At 38.1% G+C, this 19,865-nt stretch overlaps 1 protein-coding gene across 2 annotated transcripts in view; it reads right to left on the bottom strand.

Moving 5' to 3' along the window:
* SLC15A2 (solute carrier family 15 member 2) overlaps window positions 1-19,817 on the bottom strand; it is a 31,622-nt gene extending 11,805 nt beyond the window's left edge. Inside the window, exons 1-13 of one of the 2 annotated variants that reach the window (XM_008708176.2) lie at window positions 19,713-19,817; window positions 17,601-17,688; window positions 16,896-17,037; window positions 12,203-12,295; window positions 11,053-11,152; window positions 9,183-9,273; window positions 8,803-8,880; window positions 3,912-3,994; window positions 3,352-3,438; window positions 3,090-3,179; window positions 2,953-2,997; window positions 1,782-1,814; window positions 975-1,063 (exon numbers count right to left, since the gene is read on the bottom strand). In XM_008708176.2, coding sequence (XP_008706398.1) covers window positions 975-1,063; window positions 1,782-1,814; window positions 2,953-2,997; window positions 3,090-3,179; window positions 3,352-3,438; window positions 3,912-3,994; window positions 8,803-8,880; window positions 9,183-9,273; window positions 11,053-11,152; window positions 12,203-12,295; window positions 16,896-17,037; window positions 17,601-17,688; window positions 19,713-19,817 — 1,124 coding nt within the window. The remainder of the gene's footprint in view (window positions 1-974; window positions 1,064-1,781; window positions 1,815-2,952; window positions 2,998-3,089; window positions 3,180-3,351; window positions 3,439-3,911; window positions 3,995-8,802; window positions 8,881-9,182; window positions 9,274-11,052; window positions 11,153-12,202; window positions 12,296-16,895; window positions 17,038-17,600; window positions 17,689-19,712) is intronic. The other variant, XM_008708177.2, reaches the window with a different exon arrangement.
* Window positions 19,818-19,865: the final 48 nt, after the last annotated feature.

Here is a 19,865-nt window from a genome sequence, read left to right as displayed (position 1 = left end):
ATTTGCATGGCATTGGAGCTGAACTCAGTAATATCTGCTCAACTAATGAGTAAATGACAAAAGGTCATTTGAATATGGTAATGTGGTCATCAAAATGAAAGTTGTTATTAAATCAGGAATTAGAGGACACTTGAAACTCTCCTCTGTCAAATTTACAAAGAATAATACTTCTTTTTTTTTTTTAAGTTTTCATTTATATTCCAGTTAGTTAACAAAGTGTAATATTAGTTTCAGGTGTACAATATAGTGTTCAACAGTTCCATACACCACCTGGTGCTTCTATTTAGAATAGGAGAAAAGCAGTAATTAGGGATAACCTAGTTCTGCTCTTATCAGGTCCCCACTTTTTTTTTTTTCTTAATTAAAAAAAATTTTTTTAAAGATTTTATTTATTTACTTGACAGAGAGAGAGACAGCCAGTGAGGGAGGGAACACAAGCAGGGGGAGTGGAAGAGGAAGAAGCAGGCTCCCAACGGACCAGGGAGCCCCATGCAGGGCTTGATCCCAGGGCCCTGGGATTACGCCCTGGGCCAAAGGCAGACGCTTAACGACTGAGCCACCCAGGCGCACCCCTCCCCACTTTGTTTTATATAGACAATAAATGTTTTAAAGGGATTAATTGTCATCATAGGCTTTAGACTTCTTTGAAGAGGCAACATTCAAGAACAAAGCAACAAGTTGATTTAGGAGCCTATTCTCATATACTTTTGACTTTCCATGAAGCTAGATCTATCCCTTCAACATCACACAGTTAAGTCTGCAGTAATGGCTTGAACTCTTTATAATGAGAATTAGTGAGATCTAATTCCTATCTTCCAGTACCAACAGGCATTTAGTTTAACTTGGATACGTAGAAGCAGAAAAATGATACGACAAAACAAATCATACTAAGTAGAAAGTACTGACATTCAATCTTTATCAAGCTGAGCAAATATTAAGTCAGTCTGAGCAAGAAAGGCATAGTGAGCACTTACGAGAAGTTAATTCCACATTTGGAAACCAGACGATAAATGACAAGGTCAAACAATGGGATGAAGATAAGAACCAGAAGGGGATTTAGCACCTGTAATATCATGGTAAAAAGGATTAGTTACAAGTGTTCTTCTATCTTGAGTGTAAGCATGTGATCTCATTTGCTTGTGTGCACTCTAACATTCAAACATACTTTCATCATACTAAGTACAGAACGATTCCACACCGCTCAGTGCCTTTACACCCAGGACTTTAATTTCCCCTGCATAGCACCTCAACTTCTAAATATCCTACAGAATCAGTTTCACTCAGAACATGTTTTTCTGTCAACCAGTTAGTAGTTCTTCCCTCTCATTTTCACTTATCTTCTCCTGTTCCACAGCCTAAGGGAAAATGTCATGGAGAAAAGGAGAGAAAGAAGAATTGGGGTTAAATAAGGGTTAAAAAAAAGAACTGGGAGTCCCCAACAAACTGAGATTCTGACTTCATTACTCATGCAACAAAGCCTTACACTTTCTTGGACAATATTTCCAAGATACTACCTTAACATGGAAAAAAAAAAAACCAATGCTTATACTTTTCCTGTGGGCTCAAAATTCACCCTCCTTGGAGTTGGGCAGGAGCTGCTTACTTAAGAGGCTGTGAAAGAGAAGTGTGGGGCTTAAGGAGAATATTTTCATCCCTATCCTAAACCCTCCTCGGCATACAAGGAAACAAATGTCCAATTATGGTTGGTAATCCTAATACTTCAGATAGAAGTATAGATGAGGAAAGCCATAAATCCCCATGAGTATAGAGAAATCTCCTACCTGCATCTGGTCCGGCTGAAGCACAAAAAAACCCTGAAACATTGTAACAAATTACATATATACAGCGGCTAAAGACAAGAAAAGCTTAGCTCAAAAATACTGCTAATTATCCGCGATGAGTGTGGAGCCTGCTTGAGATTCTCTACTTCTCCCTCTGCCCCTCCCCACCGCTTGCACACTCTCCTTCTCTTAAAAAAAAATTGCTAATTAGCAGGTGAGACACAAAAGATAAAACCCACCAGGTCTTTGGTTCAGGGCCACATCGTGCTTTTAAGGGTATTTGGGGAAACAGACTGGGAATGGCTTCAGGCTATGTTTGCTGAAGGCAGGGAGGCCTAAGGGAGAATATTCTTTTTCTTGCGAGAGAATAGGGTCAGTGTATTTTTGTTAATTTCAGTCCCTGCAGTTGTAGGTGGTAATGTGTAGCACACGACATCATGGTTAGGGTGAAGACTTCCACTAACACATAATGTTTCCAGAACTGTTCTCCAGGGGGTCAACAAGAGAGCAACCATAGCAAATCCTAGGCAACAACAGAAAGGGAAAAAAGTAAACTTATATTTGACAAGCTCCAAATAGACCGGTTAATGAAATCCTAGCATCATTCCACCCTGCCTTCTCCACCACTGAGAGAGTAGAAAAACAATATAATAATCTCAATAGAACAATTGAGAGCAGAGATGAAATGGAGTTTGCCAAAGAACGGAGATTAGAAAAACAGAAAATAATGTTTACAACTTTTCCAGTCCTTATCCATGTACAAAATACTGCACTTCCAGGTCCTCCACATGATCCCTGCCCAGAGACGGGGTACATGTGGAGCAGCACCAGTCAAGCCTGTGCCTCCTGTGCCCCAGGAAGGCTGAGAGGGGAGCAAACACTCTCTACCCCAAGTCTGGATCTCTTCATTTACTGTCTTCTCAGTACTTCCCTGTACACATTGAAACCCTTCCATCCTTATATTCCTGATTTTTAAAGATAAGATTCTGTTTTTTATTTCTAGAATAGCTTTTAAAAATTTTGCCTACTCAGTACCTTCATGTTAAAGACACTTCTCTTCGGATCTTAAGTCAGTTTTCAGGCAAAAACCACAAAAGTTGTTTTTCCTTAAAAAAGGAAATTTATTTATTATGAAGAAAAGAATAGATTTCTCTGGAAAATATTTTCTCACCAAATTCCCATTCATCCTGGTGGCTTGCAAGGTCCATCGTGAGCCCTAAGGTAGACAGATGCAATTATGATAAATCTCTTTCCTGTGGGAGGAAGGGGGCTGGAAGAAGGGGTAGCTTTCAAAAGAACTATTCTTACCTGCTGATCCAAAAGAGCCCAGAACATGGGCAGTGGGATATAAAGGAACAAAACCCTGGTCAGTGCCTTCACATCCATAATGAGCTGCTTCTGCAAGAAAGGGGAAGAAGGAACAGGCTGAATGGCTAGATCTGGTTTTCTTGCTTAGAGTAGAAATGTGCCAGGGCAGTAAGAGAAGAGGTCAAATGCAGCAAGAGGGGATCAGTTTGGACTTAGGAAAATCTCCATGTAGGCATAAGATATTTCTGCAGGTCCAACTTACAGGGTATTTCTCAGCTGCCCAGTCTAGCCAGTGTTGTCGCTTTGGAATGTCCCCAGAGCGGTTGTTGAAACGGTTGGAAATAGCAAACTAGGGCAGAGCATAGATATCAGAGGAGAGACAAAAAGAAACCATTCCAATTCATTATCCTTTCCCTCAGACATGTACGCTTTAAGTGACTTACTCTAACCCTTTGATTTCATCAGACATTGAATTTCAGAATATTTCAGATTTAATTTTATCTATCCCTATATCCTGTTGGCAACACATATATCATATACACATTTCAGAAGCTTTTTGCCGATTTTAAGAGATGGTTAATTATTATTATTATTATTATTATTATTATTATTATTATTATTTTACTTAATGGTTGAGTAGAGGCACAGAGGAAGATGGATAAATCTCAGTTTGCCAAAAGGTACAAAGGTAGAACAGCGGTCATTGGGAAAAATGAATACCCATGTTTGAAGGCCTGTATGCTCAGCATAGCATCTCTTTCCCATTGATTGAAACAGGCAGGTAAATAATTCAGACTTACCTGGATACATTTGGCAACTTACCCAGATACATTTGGCAACTTGAGTCACTATGTTTCCTTCAGGAGGTGGTTTTCTGTATAGTTTGCTTCCCATTGTAAACACAACTGCAGTTGATACACAAACAAGGTTCTTAGCTTCTCCTTTAGCACATTCAGTATGTCAGTGCTAAGGACAGGCTGTTGAAGTGTACGAGTGACTGGCAAAGCTTTCAAAGGGAGGGGACTTTGGAATTATACACATTATAGGAGCCGAAAGAAGAATAAAATGGTCAGTTGTTAAGAGAAGTAATCTGTTGAGACTTTCCTGTATCACAGTAATGGAAGTCATCTCTGAATTCTCTCTTCTTTCTCCGTCTCTACATCTGCTATGTTACCAACTTTTCATTGAGACTCTTTCTTCGATGTATTTCCCATCGGCCCTTCTTTTGCTTTACTATTGCTACAATTCTTGTTTATGACCTCATGACCTCTGCCCTGGATTATTAAAACGTCTACCAAACTAGTTTCTCAATCCCTGTTATCTTCCTTCTCTTATCTGATGCCACATTAAAACCTTCTCTCCAGGACCCACCTAAAAATTCCAAACTCCTAGCATGAAAGGCCTCCCCAAATTCATATTATCCTGATGATTATTATTATCACTAACCATCTTTGAAGGTTTATTATTATATGTAAAGTGTTAAGCATTTTATAGATATTAACTGATTTCACCTGAAAAAATATGTACTACTCTCTGCATTTTATTGAGGAAATTGAAGATAAAAGAAATTAAGCAATTTGTGCAGATTACATAGCTAGAAAATGCTAGAAATTGCATTTTTGACCTAAGGTCTATCTGACTCAAAAATCTATGCTCTTAACCACCATAAAGCATCTCATTCATTCATTCTTGCACTAAACACTGTGCTAGACACTACCGGGACTAACGATAAAAATGATGTGCCCCCTTGGATCTCACTTCAATCTACTGCTTCCCACTTTATGTTTCATTATTTTCCATTAGGTACTCTACATTCTAAGCACTATTCATCATTCCTACAAAAAATTCTATTCTGTACCATTATTGTACTTGAGCTCATTCTCTTTTCCTTACCCCATATTCTTTAACCACATCTCCACAGCTATTTATAATTTATTTTCTTATTATTCATTTATTTCCTTATTTTTCTTTCTATTTTCCAAATTATCAGAATTAGATATTATTTTTATAATTATGAAATAGTAAATATTATTTTTTTCAAGTTTATTAACTAACATCAGCAGGAAGACTCTATCTTGTTACCATCCCAGATGTACTTCCTTCCTTAATAGATTTCCCAACTCCAGCAAGATGTCCCTCTGGTAGGTCTTCTACCAAAGATGTCTTTGTCAGCGACCAGTAGCACTTTTCAGTATCTTTATGCACCAGAACACCTGAATCCCCTTACTTTTCCTTACCTTAACTTTCTAAATTCTCTATTCCTCTCATATTCACTTTACTGATTTTTCTTTGTCATCCTCTCAGTTTCTCCAAAGCTTCTCCAAATGGCACCCTTTACCTACCACAGCCTTCTTATTGTTGACAGAAAAAAATGGTTAAGGGAAAGGATGCTAATCCTGGGAGACAAGGGGGCAGATAAGAAGGTGTCTATACAAGAGGAGGATTTTGGAAGGAAAATAGTTTGCTCCTGAAACTAAGAATGCTCCTAGAAGGAGGCTGGAAATCTCAATAGTGGAGGAGACAGTGGAGTGATAAAAGGAAGGCCAGGTGATAAACTGGATAAAATCACACTTAAATGTTAAGGCCTCTTAACTAAAGCTGAGGAGTGGTAAGTTTCCCTACTAGGTCTTCCTTGCTGTAGAGGATACTGCCCCCCTATTTCACAAAGAAAACAGAAGCCATCAAATGGAAATTGTCTCAACTTCCTGCCACAAAATCTATTAACTCCTGTATCCACACCTATTCTCTCCTGCCTCCAGTTAGTTGAAGGTGATGTTCCTTCTCTGTACAAAGGTAATTCTGCTATGTGTGCTTTCATACTGATTATTCTGTCTTTTTCTTACATCTTCAACCTCTTTTTCTACTGGAGTGTTCCTAATAATATTCGAGCATGCCTGCCATCCTCTCTTGACTCCAGTCACATTCAGCTCCACACACCATTTTCCCTTTCCTACCTCTTATTCACTTCCTACTCTACTCTAATCAATCTTAAACCTTCACCAATCTGCCGTAACTGACATTCACCAAATCAGTGACCTTCTTGTTGCTCTATTCAACGGGCATTTTCCTCCCTGATCTCACTTTCCTACTCAGTAACATTTGTTACTCTGAACAATTCCCTTAGAACTCCTACCAATTTGGCCATTCCTTCTTAGTCTCACTTGTGGGCTTTTCCTCTTTGCCTTTTTTTTTTTTTTTTTTTTTTAGTAGGCTCCATGCCCAGTGTGGAGCCCAATGTGGGGGTTGAACTTATGACCCTGATATCAAGACTTGAGCTGAGATCAAGAGTTGGATGCTTAACTGACTGAGCCACCCAGGCACTCTTCTCTTTACCTATCTTTTTAATGCTGGTATTCCTTAGGGTTCTATTCTAGCCCTCTTTGTACTATACTCTTATTACCTCTTAGTTATTTCATCTATTTTCATAGCTTAATTGCTATCCATACACTAAGAGCTCCAGATCTTTACAGCCCAAATATTTCTTCTGAGCTCAAAACCTGTATTTCCAGATAACTGTTTGATAACTCCATTAGATGTTTCAAGGACATCTAATATGTAACATGTCCAAAACTAAATTCATTAGGATGATGATCCCACTATCTACCTACTTACTGAAGTCAGAGCCCTACATTCAATGTTGACTTATTTTCTCCATCACTTCACATATCCAATCATATCAAGTTTCGTCATTTCCTCCAGGGCTGAGACTACTCTGAGCTGAGTGAGGCACTCACCCTGAACACAAAATTTTAAAGAATGCCAAAAACTCAGTAATCAAGATAAATAATATCTTTGCCTTACCCTTAACCTATTCTTTCTCTACATTACAGTCAGTGACACCAAGGAAAAATAAAAATCTAACGATCACTCCTCTGTTCACAATCCTTTTGTAGCTCCCTACTCCAGATAAAGTTCTAATTCCTTAATGACTTAAAAGGCCCTTCATTATCTGATTGCTGTCAGTTTCTCCTCTTTATCTTTCTCATTTATACCTGGAGCAATTGAATCCCTTTACGGCCTTCAGATATGTCACAATTATGTCTCATCTCCTTGTCTTACAGCTATCCTGTCTTCTTTGATTAATTCCTGCTAATTCTTTAGGTCTCACCTTAGATACCACTTCTTTAGGCATACCTTTTCTGATCTTCAGTGTTTTAGACAGACATCCCCTCTATGTGCTTCCAGAGTTTCTCTGTACTTCCCCAGTTGTGACACTGATCATACTATATTGTAAATTCCTTTTTACTATGTCTGTCTCCTTTTTCCTTCTGGACTATGGAAGTTTTTTGAAAGCATAAACTCTGTGGTTCTCTAATTCACCAATGTGACCCCAATAGCTAGCACAGGATTTGACATGTGAAAAGTTCATTAAATAAATGTGTGTTGAATCAATGAATGAAAAATATAGATGAAAAAATTAAATTATTGTGAAAGACCAGAGAATTGTTCTTTATTGGTACCCAGAAAACTGAAGCAGCTGACTAATAATGGCAACTAACACTTATTTAACATTTCATAGTTTATAAAACATTTCACTTACAGCATCTCTTTTGATCTTCAAAATCACTCCAATATGTTAATATTATTGTGCCATGATCCAGAGGAAACAGCACTAATAAGTAGAAAACCAGGACAATATTTGGGGAAATGTTTGGCTTTGATGGAAGAAGGAAGCAGGGAATGTATTATCACAGCTTTCCTGGAATAACACATAAACTAACTTGGAATTGGAATTAGAATCTGACTGTTATTATTAACCACCTCCTGATAGAAAATAATCAGGGCTGAATATTGAGTCTCTGGGTTCTTTCTTTCTCTATTGAGCTCTTTATGTGTTTGGGCTGGATATGTTCCAGGGGGGTGTCACTCAAAGGTTCAGAGTGAGAACAGGTTTCCAGGTCAATGATTAGGAACAATCACGTCCAAGTTTCCCCTTAGACTGTGTAAACTAAACAACACACACATCCTCTTTCCTCTTCCATGACTGGGTTGTCAGTGGTAAAGAGAATGCACTTGATCTAAGCTGCATCAGTTTCCACCTACTTATTCAACTCCCCTTATTCTCTTTGATCAAGAGAAAACTCATTGGAAGCATTGAAGAGCAGGGCAGAAACAGCTAAACCTAGGAGTTACTTTAGAAGAATTAAAAATGTCTTCCAATTACCAGATAATAATTGTCAGATGAAATAAACTAGTTTGAGAGAAAGGATTAATTATCTTCCTTGCTTCCTTACATATTTTAGTGTAGAACAGTGGGTCTCAGCCGTGACTATACATTAGAATCACCTAGATATTTAAAAAATTATAGATACCTAGGCCCATCCTGCCAAGATACTGACTTAATTGCTCCGATATGAGGCAGAGGGATCAGTCTTTTTAAAAGTTCTTAGTTGTATAAACTTGGGTATGTTTTTCTTTTCTTTTTTTTCTTTTCCCTTTTCTTTTCTCTTTTCCTTCCCCTCCCTCCTTTCCTTCCTTCCTTCCTTCTTTCCTTCTTTCCTTCTTTCCTTCCTTCCTTCCTTCCTTCCTTCCTTCCTTCCTTCCTTCCTTTTCTGACTTCATTCAGTTAATTTATCTCCAATGTCTAGAGAAAATTCCTACAAAACACTTACCTAATAGGGTTAGTGTGAGGATTGAATTAAATGGCTTAGATTATGTTTCTCATGTAGCAGGCATCAGTGGTTATTAATTTTCCCTGTTCCAGTGCACTTACCAAGAGCTATCACCATAAGTAATCCTGGAACTCCAAAAGCCAGTGCATAGCAGTCTTCCCCAAAACACTGCACATCTCCTAGAAGAAGAAGAAGAAGAAGAAGAAGAAGAAGAAGAAGAAGAAGAAGAAACCCTGAATCTTGAGTTTTTGATGTTTGATGTTCTATTCTGCATCTCAGGTTCATAGACATTGCCATCCTCTTTCTTCCCATCACCTAATCCATAATGTTTCTTTTGGACCAAACAAATCAAGATTTAAAAAAATTCTCTCAGGTTTTTAAGCCCGTGTAAAAGGAGAGGATGGATATCAGGAAGCTTTGAAAAGATTTTTGACTGGCCAGAGGAAAGCCTTATACAAGGCCTCTCAGTAAAGATCCTAACCTCTCAGCATGGGTGTGATAAATGTAGAAATCAGGCTCCCTGCATTGATGGAGAGGTAGAAGACAGAGAAGTATCTAGTCCGTTCCTCTGCCTGAAAAAAAAGAAAAGAAAAGAAAAGAAAAAAAACAAAACAAGACAAATCATCAGTGCAATGTGCCTCCTAGCTCCAGATCCACCCTATGTTCAGATTAAGCTGGAGGTACATGAAAATCATTTTAGATGTTTTGACACATAATCCAAACATTTATCCATCTTTCAAACCCTAGTACCAGCATCTTTAACACTCTTATACCCTTCCTAGGCAAAAATTATCATCCTATACACTATACCACTTGTGCCCTATACATGTCTATTCTAATATTAATTTCTTTACATTACATGTCCGTTTCTTTCAGTAGGCTGAGAGTTCCTTTAGAGCAGAAATCATATATTACTCATTTCTGTGATCCCTACTACCTAGCACAGCACCTGACATATATTATAGACTCAACACATATTTATTGACTGAATTAATTCAGTGAATGATTGATTGAGTTCAATAATAGCTATTGTGAAATGTGTGGTAGGAATAACACTAGAACACAGGACAGTGGATTAAACTGTTGATTAAGCAAGGTAGTTCCTCTAGTGCTTACAGGAAGTCTACCAGAGACTATAAAAGGAAATCCGTGGGCTTAGAAGTGGTTGGTGGAAACCTGTAGGTGGGTTTGTCTTATTATTGAAATGTCTTTGTGGAGCAGTTACGAAATGAAGCAACTTTAAGAGAAAGTTGCTGATGCTTTATTCATTATGTCTCATTCTGGAACCACAGGTCTTTTCCTGACACAATAGCATAATCTGTCCTTCCTTATTTACTATTCACAGTATGTTTGCTTCCTCCTCTGGTCTCCTTTTCGACTTATTCCACTCACCTATTTGTATAGTTCTTTGTGCATAGAATCCCAAAGGCTGCCAAAGGTCGGTATTTCTCCAAAGTCAGCAAGCAATTATGATCTACGGTACCCCAGGCAGATAAAGAATATAAAATAATAACTCAGACAGCCTGAAGGGTAGGAGAAACACAAGAAGCAGGACACAGAGAAAGAACAGAGAGAGAAAAACCAGAAACATGAGAAATAGCTATAGATGAGGGAATAATACATGAAGACAGACAAAAAGAAAACTGAGAGCAAAAGAGAGGAAGCCGGAAATGTTGCCTACTTAAGAATAGACTCTTTTCCTTGCTTACTTGTCACAGCTTTCTCATACGGAACCATTTTTAGCTTATTCATACTGGGTTTCCCCCCACCCCCCTAATAATAGTGGAAAGTATTTAGGAAAGAGGGAATGATCCTCTAGATAAGTTAATGTATAAAAATCTCATTCTGTTTTATTCCGAATGATCATTTTCCCCTTTCACAGGCTTTCAGCCAGAGATGCTTAAATCATTTCTACACTGTTCATCACCTCCCATTACTGAAGCACCTACCAAGTTTCTTCTGAAATACCTCAAGTGGGGGTAAACTCACTACTTCAAACTCTTTTTGAGGTTTTTCCTTCCTTTGAGCAAAAAACTTTTTGTAGCTTTCCACTAATTCTGGGTTAATTACTGACATCTTTCCAATATTTATAGACAACAATTACATTCTCTTTAATTCTTATCTTATACAGGCTGAATTCTCCAATTCCTTCAACCTTTCTTCATAAGATGTGTCTTGGTCCATTCATCACCCTGGTCACTTTCTTTTGATCATGTTCCAATGTCAATACCCAGCACTGAAAAGAACTCTGACCTGTGGATTACTTCAATCTTGGCAAATAGCTACCTGCCAGGTACATTTTTAATGCCTGCCTTATATTCTTGAAATCATAGAAACAACAGGATTCTTACATGTTTTTCTTCAAACTGGTCTCCACCAAAAGCTGCCACGCAGGGCTTGATACCTCCTGTCCCCAAAGCTATTAGACTCAGGCCAACCAATGATAGGACTCTGAAATGGAGAGGTAAGAATACTAACCATATTGATATTAAACACAACAGCAGAAATTGGATATGGATATACAGGAGAAAAAAGTGTGCACAAGGACAAAGAGGACACTTAAAATCTTCATGACCCTTGAGCCTCTGCCAGAAAGTATACATTGCATAGGAAGGTTTTGTCCCTGATAGCCCATTTACACTTTGTGTGCAATAGATAGAAGCAGATACTAAAGGAACTCCAAAGTTAAATCACTGGTTCTCAATCTCATCTTAATTTAAGGGATACACCAATAGAAGGACCTTATAAACACCTATTCCACATACCCTTACTAACCAGAAAACAAAATGGTAAAATTCATTATAATTAATAGAAGAATTGTCACTAATTTTTGATAGGACAACACAAAGGAGGCATCTAATATTTGTTAAAATTTAAAATTCTTAGCTCATTTGATAAATACATGTGTAGCCACATTATAAACATGAATATATATGGTCTACTTCTTGAACAGCCGTAATCCTCTCTACTTACCAAATAAACTATCAAAATGTACCAAATGCCTCTGGCACAATAAACATCAATAGCTTAAGTAAAGAGGGACAGAGCAACTGGAATATATGGAAATACACACATAAATGGAAATAATCCAGGCTTTGAATAGGACTTCTACAATGTGTTATAAGGAAATATTATGCACATTTTTCAATCCTAGCAAAGTACAGATGCATGGGTAGGTGAATAGGTGAGGAAATATGGGGGACATGAGGTTTTAATAATTGTCTTCAAGCATATGATGAGTTTTCATGAAAAGGATACTAGCTAGGCATTCTACAAGTTTCCAAGTGTTTAATAAAAACTGTGAGGACATTTAAAGTAGGAAAGAGTTCAACTGGTCATAAAATACTTTTTTCCCCAACCACTTTGGTAATTAAAGAATAGGTTGGAAAATAAAGGGACATCTCTGGTAAGAAAGTAGAAAATCACCTGTAATGAATGTGTGAGACATTTACCAGTCTAATGGAAGAACAGTGGTTCAATTTATTCCATGATTTTACTCACGTGTGTACCATTTGTCCCCCTATTATTGGTAAGGCACCCAAGGACTTGACCACATGGCCAAGCACATACACCAAGGAGAGATAGATGATCGTCCTGTTGAGAGAGTTAAATCAGTCAGTCTATAAACAGTTAAGAAATGGGCAGAAGACATGAGTAGATACTTTTCCAAAGAAGACATCCAGACACATGAAAAGATGGTCAACATCACTCATCATCAGGGAAATACAAATCAAAACCACAATGAGATACCACCTCACACCTGTCAGAATGGCTAAAATTAATAACACAAGAAACAACAGGTGTTGGTGAGAATGTGGGAACCCTCTTACACTGTTGGTGGGAATGCAAACTGGTGCAGCCACTCTGGAGAACAGTATGGAGGTTCCTCAAAAAGTTAAAAATAGAACTATCCTATGATCCAGCAATTGCACTACTAGGTATTTACCCAAAGGACACAAAAATACAGATTCAAAGGGGTATATGTACCCTGATATTTACAGCAGCAGTATCAACAGTAGCCAAACTATGGAGAGAGTTCAAATGTCCGTCAACTGATGAATGGATAAATAAGATGTGGTGTGTGTATATACAATGGAATATTACTCAGCCATCAAAAAGAATGGAATCTTGCCATTTGCAATGAGCTGGATGGAGCTACAGTGTATTATGCTAAGCAAAATAAGTCAGTCAAAGAAAGACAAATACCATATGATTTCACTCATGTGTGGAATTTAAGAAACCAAACAGAAGAACATATGGGAGGGGAAAAAAAGGAGAGAGGAAAACAAACCAGAAGAGACTCTTAATGATAGAGAACAAACTGAAGGTTGATGGAGGGAGGTGGGTGGGGAATGGGCTAGATGGGTGATGAGTATTGAAGAGGGCACTTGTGATAAGCACTGGGTGTTGTATGTAAGTGACAAATCACTGAATTCTACTCCTGAAACCAGTACTGCTCTATATGGTAACTAAAATTTAAATAATAATTTAAAAAATAGAATTGAGAGGCTTGAGTAATAGCCTGAAAGTTCATACTATTCTCAGTGCCAGGACAAACGGAGTAGGAGTAGGAAGGGGTGGAGGAGGAAAGAATTGCTTGGGAAATGTACATAGAAATAGTAATGGTGAATGAACTCTTTACCCTGTGGTGTTAGAGGAAATGGACATTCCCTTCAAGCTCCTTTCTCATATGTGACCCGTCCTTTCCCCTCACTCACACCACACATACACAGAGCATTCACAGGATGGATTTGCAGCAAGTGATTTTTTTAAACTAGGAGAACCAGGACAACAGGATACTTTGACCTGTGGTGTTTTTATCAAGGAATGTCTTTGGCTCTAGAAATCGATAGCGGCCAAGAAAAAACTCCAGGTAAACAGGAAAAAGGGATGGCTAACACAAAGAATTTTCTCTAAACCCAACCATTGGGGTATATAGAAAGATAAAGAGCTCTCAGTTTCAGCCTGGTCACTTGAACACTTGGGTTAATTGTAATCCCCACACCAGTTACCTCATGTTCAAGTTACCAAGGCTAAGAAAGGAGTAGGAGACTATGAATAGACTGCCCAGTGATAAAGATTATGCATTTGGTAGGGACTTCTTGTTGTGTTATTTCTTCCAAGAAATCTGAATGGCAAATAGGAAGTGGAACAGAGAAGAATTCCAGGAAGAACATATGTAGAGATTTACACACTGAAATATGGCACACTACCACACATGCAATATATTCCTTATGTGCATTACTATACCAGCATTCTCTTTATACGTAAGTAGAATGTTAGTACAAGAAGGAACCTTGGAAATTATATGGTTTACATCTACGATTTTAAAGTGTTATATGCTTGAATATAAAGAATGAAATGAAAGTATTGGAGAGAGGCTGGAGATGCCAGCAATCTCAGGTTGTGGATTTCTCATTCTAAATGAGCACTGAGTATTAAACACAAGTAATGAATCATGGAACACTACATCAAAAACTAATGATATACTATATGGTGACTAACATAACATAATAAAAAAATAAAGAAATGCCTAATCTCTGGAGGTTGGCTTTCCAGGGAAGGGACCTTAGGTGGTTTATAATGGCAAATAGGGTGTAAGAGGTTTGGTGACTAATCCAGGGCATTAATTGCCCAGGGCAATTAACATCAGAGGGAGGGGGCAGACTTTCCCAAAAGGCCTGTGGCATCTTCTAGAGAAAAGTTTTCTTTGTTGGAATAAAAAGAATAAATTGAATGGGAATAAAAAGGGACTGAAAAAAGGCCAGCTATCATGAACCCAAAGGAGATGATCTCTGCTAGATCATTAGAGAAAAAAAAAAAAAACAGAAGGAGTGTGAGCTGGAGTAATAGAGTCTGCATAGGGAGATCAGAGCAATACCAGATTGTTGGACTCAATGGATGAGGAAAGTATAAATCATTTAGAAAGAAAATAAGCAGCCTTTTAGGCGAAAGTCTTGGGGAATTAGTCTAGGATATGAAGAATATAAGAGAGGAAGCTAATGGTAGCAAACTTTAGCAGAAAGAGAAAGAAGTCAAGATAGATTTGGACATTCTGCATTTGAAAGGGGTCCTTGAAATCCTAACCATAGGAAACAGAACTTTCCTGGATAGACTTGACCAATCTTACATCTGCAAATGAGGAAGGTGAAATCCAGAGAGGTCAAAGGACATTCCTAAAGTGACATTTTGGGGTGCCTGGGTGACCAGGTTGGTTGAATGTCTGACTCTTAATTTCAGCTCAGGTTGTGATTTCAGAGTCATGGGATTGATCCCCATGCCAGGTCCACGCTGAATGTGGAGTCTGCTTGGGGATTCTCTCTCCTTCCCCCTCTGCCCCTCCCTGCTCATATGCTTGCTCTTGCTCTCTCTCTTTTTTAAAAAGAAAAAAGTAAAGTGACATTCTAATTGATTAGTATTAGGGTTAGGTCTAGAACTTCTATGTTTAACTTACAGCCCAGTGTTCCTTTAGTTTTATTATAGATGGGTTAACGTAGAAAAGAGGACAAAGTTTTAGGTTTTATTTCACCATCAGAACCATTGTTAATTAGAGCTTAGGAACTGAGGAGGAGTATGTGCAGTGATGGCAGAGAAAGACCTAGCATGAAGAAGTTTAGCTCTGATGAGACAAAAAAGATAGGAGATGGAAAGGACATGCTCCAGACCTACTCAGAGAGAGTGAAAGGAGGAGTGTAGAGATGATATTCAAAAGCATATTTGGCAAGAAACACATTTAAGAGAGTGGTTGTAAGCCTGAACTTTATAGGCATGGGTCACAGGGTATAAAAACCACACTAGGGACTATGACTAAAAATGTTTGGCTCTCTTTAAAAGCAACTGGACATAAAAAATAGCGTTCTGGCATGCAGTAAAGCCTCTCAGTAGATGTTTATAGACATCATGAACAGACATATCCATGCTTCAATTTGGGAGGAAGTCATTTTAAAAATAAATGAAAGTACTATGTCATGTATGAGAGTCTTTTATTCTATACAAATTTGTTTATTGAATAAAGACCATGGCTTATACTTTTTATTCTGCATATAGTGCCAATCTCCTATCTGGATGGACTTGGTGACCAATACTACATAAGTAGCAAACATGAATCTGAGATACCTTCCCACCATCCTTCTCTCAAGTCAAGAAACTGTGTTTACTACCATGCTATGATTATAGCTACATATTAAATGCTGATTAACCACTGTAGAACAATGAATATATATAGGCCAAGTGATATATAAACCAATGATTACTAAAGAGGAGTCCCTGGAACACCACAACCACAAAATATCCTGAAAAAGTATTTCATGGTCAAATAAGTTTGGGAATCACTACCTACCATAATCTTCTCTTGCAGATTGTACAGTGTTTATTACCATGTTAAAGGCTATAAGAAGTCATGCAGTAAAGGAATCTTTTTAACTTTGTTTAGCCTAGCATTTTCCAAACGTTTTTGACCATGAGAACTTTATCTTCCTATATTATACTCATTGTATCCTATCAACCAATTTCAACAAAATGCACTTCGAGAAATACTGATTAAAACAAATCCATAGATGACAAGACTATAGAAAATAACTTGGTGATGGATAGCCAAGACCCATCTTCAACCTATGAGGATACTGTTATAGGAGACTGTTATCCCATAAATGTCTCTTGGTGCTATTTTCAGAGACTTAAAAGATATGGAACTGAATAGAGTATCAGTCTAAATCATGAAAGTATTTATTATATTCTTAAGAAGGAAACCACAGAGATTAGAGAAAAGAAACAGTAAAACAGCTGAGAAGAGGGACTGATAAGAATATACAAAAGAATGAGTCAACCAGAGAAGAGATGGACAGTACATGAAGTAACTACATTGAGGTCTCTGAAATCATAAATTTTCTGGTGGGTAGAAATCTTTATTGTCCCTGAGATCAGAACAAGAATTGGTCTTAAACTATGGAATGGAAGATTAAAATTAGGTTTAGGGAAAGTAAAAAGAAAACAATTCCTGACTGGAAAGGATGTAAAAAATTGGAAAAACTGATAATGCAGATAAATAGTCTTTCTGTGTTGTCAGTCTTAGAGAGATGCTTATTTGTCATGGATGACATAAGTATATTCTTGCTTAGAAGCAAGAGGCTAGAAGTGGCAAAATCTCTGCACAATGAATCTACGATGTGGGAATGTGACCTCCCATTTTCCTTACTTGAATTTTCCCAGCCATGAGTCAGCAATAGCTGCTCCCAGGATGGGAGTGAAATAACAGAGGCTGCTGAAGGCATGGTATATAGATGTGGAGGTGTCTTCGCTCCAGTGCAGAAAATACAGGAAATACAGGGTCAGCACAGCTGAGGTGGAAAAGGGGAAACAAAACGAGATAGATGCATTAAAGTGATTTATGGAGAAGTACATTTCATCTCTGGCCTTTGAAGGTGATCTCGACCTTCAACACTCCTATCAGTGAAGTGACGGAGGGGTGACTATGGGAGTGGATGGGGCTATGCTTAGTGTACAAATGCAATACTCCTCCCTTCAGTCCATGTACGTACATAGCAGCATTTAAGCCAATCGCAAAGATCATATGGTGCTTCCAATGTCCCTATCTACTCCCTCCCAATGACAATATAGCTCATAGACCTGAGAAACAGATATGAAAATGGAAGTTTTCACACTTTTATTATTACAGACTGTGTTCTGGTTTCTGTTAGGCCTTTCTGTTCTTGGCTTGTATGAGTTACTAGGTGAAAACCCATGAGGTATTTATTGGCAGTGTTGGCCAAAGGAAAAGACCAATTTGGATAAAAGCAGAAAGTGTGGATAAGGGAACTAAGTACATAAAGAAGACCACATTGTTCCAAATATGGGGTGAGGATAAGTAGAAAAAAAGGAAGACCTTGGGACACAAAATTACCTTTCATGCCATAATAGGAAAAGCGCTCACAGAATTCATTCACCACAATGAAGGCAATGCCCAGTGGATAGTTGGAGCCACAGATTTTCTATGAAACAAAAAGACCATGGTTCAAGCATGAACTTCCCCCACATTTAAATCAGTTATTGCTCTATAACAGAAAAATGTATTTATTTTAAATCACCGTGATAGGTAATGTGAAGCAATGGCTCCTACTCTTCATGAAATAGCTATTATCACAATGAAAGTGCTTGCATTGCTGACTTAGGCGTGATAGAAGTTATTCTGATTATTATGTTGCTCCTCATTCATTTGATATGGAAGTACTCAGACATTCCTTGGTCCCAGACGCCAGAACCTACTCATCTTCCTACAACTACTAACTGAAAAGCCTGGGGTCCTGAGCAGGAGAAGAATCATACTTATTTCTAAGAACAGAACAAAGAATTAACCTATGGAGCACTTGATGTCTGAGCAGTTTCATTTCGAGGTCAATAACCTCCTTAGCTGCACTGTTTGAACTAACCTCTCTTGTTCCCACTTGCCCTATTCATCATGCGGGGAAGAATCCTGGCAATATGATGGCTTCCCATTCAGAGCCTGCTGGAGCCAGGCTCAGAGCCCAACTAAAAGTAAGTTGATTGATCACCTTAAATCTTGTAACATTAAATGTCCACTCTTCCTGTGAAAACATTCTATAACATTTTCTTGTTAATCCTATTAGACATTAAAAGAACTATGCTATTACATGTACTGTATCAGTCAGTATATAAGGAATGTCACGTTTATTTCAAATCCCTACCTATTATGGTAGCCCAACTGACATGAGGGGGGGATGGAGATATCTGTACTTGGGACAGTCAAATCTCATCATGAAATTTATATTGTCTCTTATTTCATAAGAAATATATGCATCTTTATAAGCAGCCTTAAATTGTTTAGGACCAGAAGATATATAATTAGCTAAATAAATAGATAAAGTAATAAATTAATGTTTTCATTTTTTACCCATATGGATAGATATGAACAACCCTTCTAAATATTAATATATGTTAATATATAAACTTAGTTGAAAGACATAATAAACTGGCTTCTTACCTTCTTAGCTCACAGCTTGAGAATTATACAACCTGGAGTTTAGTTAACACACTTCACTAGCTATATACTACTGGTACTGGCTGTGTTAACCTACTGACCCTGGCCATGCCACTACACCTGTCTTTATGTTCACTTCTCTTATTCCAAAGAAATGAGAATACTACCACCTCTTGGCCCATAGTGAGAACTCAGTAAATAATTGGCTACTATTTTTATACCCTTCCCACTTTTAAGATTTTTATAAAAAGATTTAATGAGATAATGAATTTGGAAGTTTTTAACAAGTATAGAATACAAACATTATTATTCTTTGTTTCTCTGTCCTGTCTCCCGCTATAGACTAGCACACATCATAGCAGAGACTGGATCTATTCTAAAACTTCCCTTGGTGTCCAGCATAAGATTCTGAATACAGGGGGAACTAAGGGCTGAGTTTTTATATTGGTTTAGAAAGAACAATCACACACAGTTCTCCAGGCAAGAATGCTTGCCAGGTTTCCCTGGATATTCAAATTGCTTCTTTTTTCACCCCAGAGAAACTCAGAATATACAATGAGATACAGCAAAGTCCTGGATCCTAACTGAAGAACTCTTAACTACCTCATCCTGCTGCTTCTTCTCCTAAGTAAAGGAAACGTCTCTTTATTTTTTTTTACTATTATGTTATGTTAGTCACCATACAGTATATCATTAGCTTTTGATGTAGTGTTCCATGATTCATTGTTTGCCTAAAACACCCAGTGCTCCATGCAATACGTGCCCTCCTTAATACCCATCACGGGGCTAACCCATCCCCCCACCCCCCTCCCCTCTGCAACCCTGAGTTTGTTTCCCGTAGCCATAGTCTCTCATGGTTTGTCTGATTAGATTTGGTTTTCAGGTTAATTCTAACTCCAAGTGAGAATAGTTTTTGATACCCTAATACAGCTCAGCCTGATACTCCAGAGGCCAAGAAGTAGAACCAAAAGAGCGATTTTGTTCGTGTCAGAAGCAGACTGGAATCTGGGAACTCACCGGAGATGGCTTCTTTGGAAGGCTGAGGGGTCGAGGTGGTACCTCTTCAGTGGAGACAGGTGAAAAAAGAGTTTCCTTGGACTCATTTTTCTGGAAAGGATTCATAGCTGGCTCCTTACTCTCACTCTCCTCAAGCATTTGGCTTCGGTAGGC

The sequence above is a fragment of the Ursus maritimus genome, unplaced genomic scaffold (assembly GCF_017311325.1).
Source record: "Ursus maritimus isolate PB19 unplaced genomic scaffold, ASM1731132v1 scaffold_4, whole genome shotgun sequence".
In the NCBI taxonomy this organism is placed as follows: domain Eukaryota; kingdom Metazoa; phylum Chordata; class Mammalia; order Carnivora; family Ursidae; genus Ursus; species Ursus maritimus.
The sequence above is the reverse complement of the archived record's forward strand: the minus strand, read 5'-3'. Positions and strand labels throughout refer to the sequence as shown.